Genomic DNA, 1532 nt, shown 5'->3' with positions numbered 1-1532 from the left:
CACACACACACACACACACGCTTGTCCTCAGACAATAGTCTCTCTGACACACCCACCATGAGCGTCTCTGTCAAAGACCCAGTGTCCCCCGAACATCACCGGACACAGGTTACACACTTCAGTCCGAGTCTGACAAACTCTGTCAAAGCACGTCTGTTAATCAGGACTCACACAGTAAAACAGCGCAACTCAGAGTCAAGGCCAAACACTACAAACACAACCAGTGTGTGTTCATGCACTGGTCAACGTGGGTTATTTTGCTTCCATATCATGTCTCTTCTTTCAGTCTAGTAGAAAGAAAACATCCAAAATAACATTTAAGTGTTTATTTTATTGCACTTTGTCTAGTTGCAGCTGTAGATTTCACCGTTTTATTCCTCTCGATATTCTGAAGGTTTGTAATGTAAACAAATAAGCTGATGAAATACACAATTACTATAACTGTGAAAGGTTATGTAAGCTGGCTAACACATTTTTACAACTTCCATTACAAAAATTAACCATAGCCTTAATTAATTAATTAAAAAATACATTTATTGTGTGAAAATAAATGGTAACTGGTTACTATAGTTAATTAAATAATAGTAACCATGCACAAATTAACCATGTATTTGCTACACCAAGCATAGTTTAACATTTTTGCTGGTGCTTTTTCTATTTGCATGTGTTTTTTTCTCAGCCACAGAACAAAAGAGTCGAAACTCTGAAAATGATTGTGACGATTTAAATGGATGGACACAAAAAAGCATAATAATGAAAATAACTCAAATGAAGCTGACGTTGCTTCATTCTGGCAGGATTATTGTAGATATGTGTGTATACAAAAACTACTAAAACTTTGACTAAAATTAAATGGAAAATATAAAAATAAAAGCTATAATAGTGTCTCGATGATACTAAAATAACGCTGCATTTAAACTAGTCCATAAAGGCCCTCTCTATGAAAAAGGAAAGATATATACTTCTCTACTCGCGTGCATTTTCACGTCTCTAGCTGTGTCTCCGTTGAAATGTGTTGTTTTCGTGATGCTCATATCGTGATATTATGATAAACATTGTGTGTTTTTCCTCATTTGTAAGTCTCGTTTAGATAAAAGCGTGTTCTGAAAAATAAAGCTACTATAACGCAAACCTGAGATATTGCTCTCGCTCTTCTGCATGTTAAATAATAATAAGTCATATTAAATGCTCACACGTGACATCTCCTGACTCTTGAGTTGTGTAGGAGTCGTTTGAGGAGGGATTTCCGTACGGCGAGGAGCTCACGGCTGCAGAGATCATCACAGACAAAGACATGTCCGATTCCAAGAGCGGCTCGGTGAAGTTCGGCTGGGTCAAAGGAGTGCTGGTCAGTCTGACCTCTGACCTCTGCTCCATCAGCACACACACACACACACACACACACACACACACACTCTCTCACACACACAAACACACACACACACACACACACACTCTCACACACACACACACACACACACACACACTCTCACACACACACACACACACACACACACACTCTCACACACACA

General features: G+C 38.8%; 2 protein-coding genes across 2 annotated transcripts in view; one reads left to right on the top strand and one right to left on the bottom strand.

Moving 5' to 3' along the window:
- LOC107697601 (solute carrier family 12 member 2-like) overlaps nucleotides 1-1532 on the top strand; it is a 23181-nt gene that overhangs the window by 1072 nt on the left and 20577 nt on the right. The window contains exon 2 of the mRNA XM_016498398.1: nucleotides 1226-1348. Coding sequence (XP_016353884.1) covers nucleotides 1226-1348 — 123 coding nt within the window. The remainder of the gene's footprint in view (nucleotides 1-1225; nucleotides 1349-1532) is intronic.
- The window catches only part of nudt12 (nudix (nucleoside diphosphate linked moiety X)-type motif 12), a 22384-nt gene that overhangs the window by 19895 nt on the left and 957 nt on the right, over nucleotides 1-1532 (bottom strand). The window lies entirely within an intron of this gene.

This window comes from Sinocyclocheilus anshuiensis, unplaced genomic scaffold, assembly GCF_001515605.1.
Source record: "Sinocyclocheilus anshuiensis isolate Anshui unplaced genomic scaffold, SAMN03320099.WGS_v1.1 scaffold1312, whole genome shotgun sequence".
Taxonomy (NCBI): Eukaryota; Metazoa; Chordata; class Actinopteri; order Cypriniformes; family Cyprinidae; genus Sinocyclocheilus; species Sinocyclocheilus anshuiensis.
This window is presented reverse-complemented; position numbering and strand designations above follow the sequence as displayed.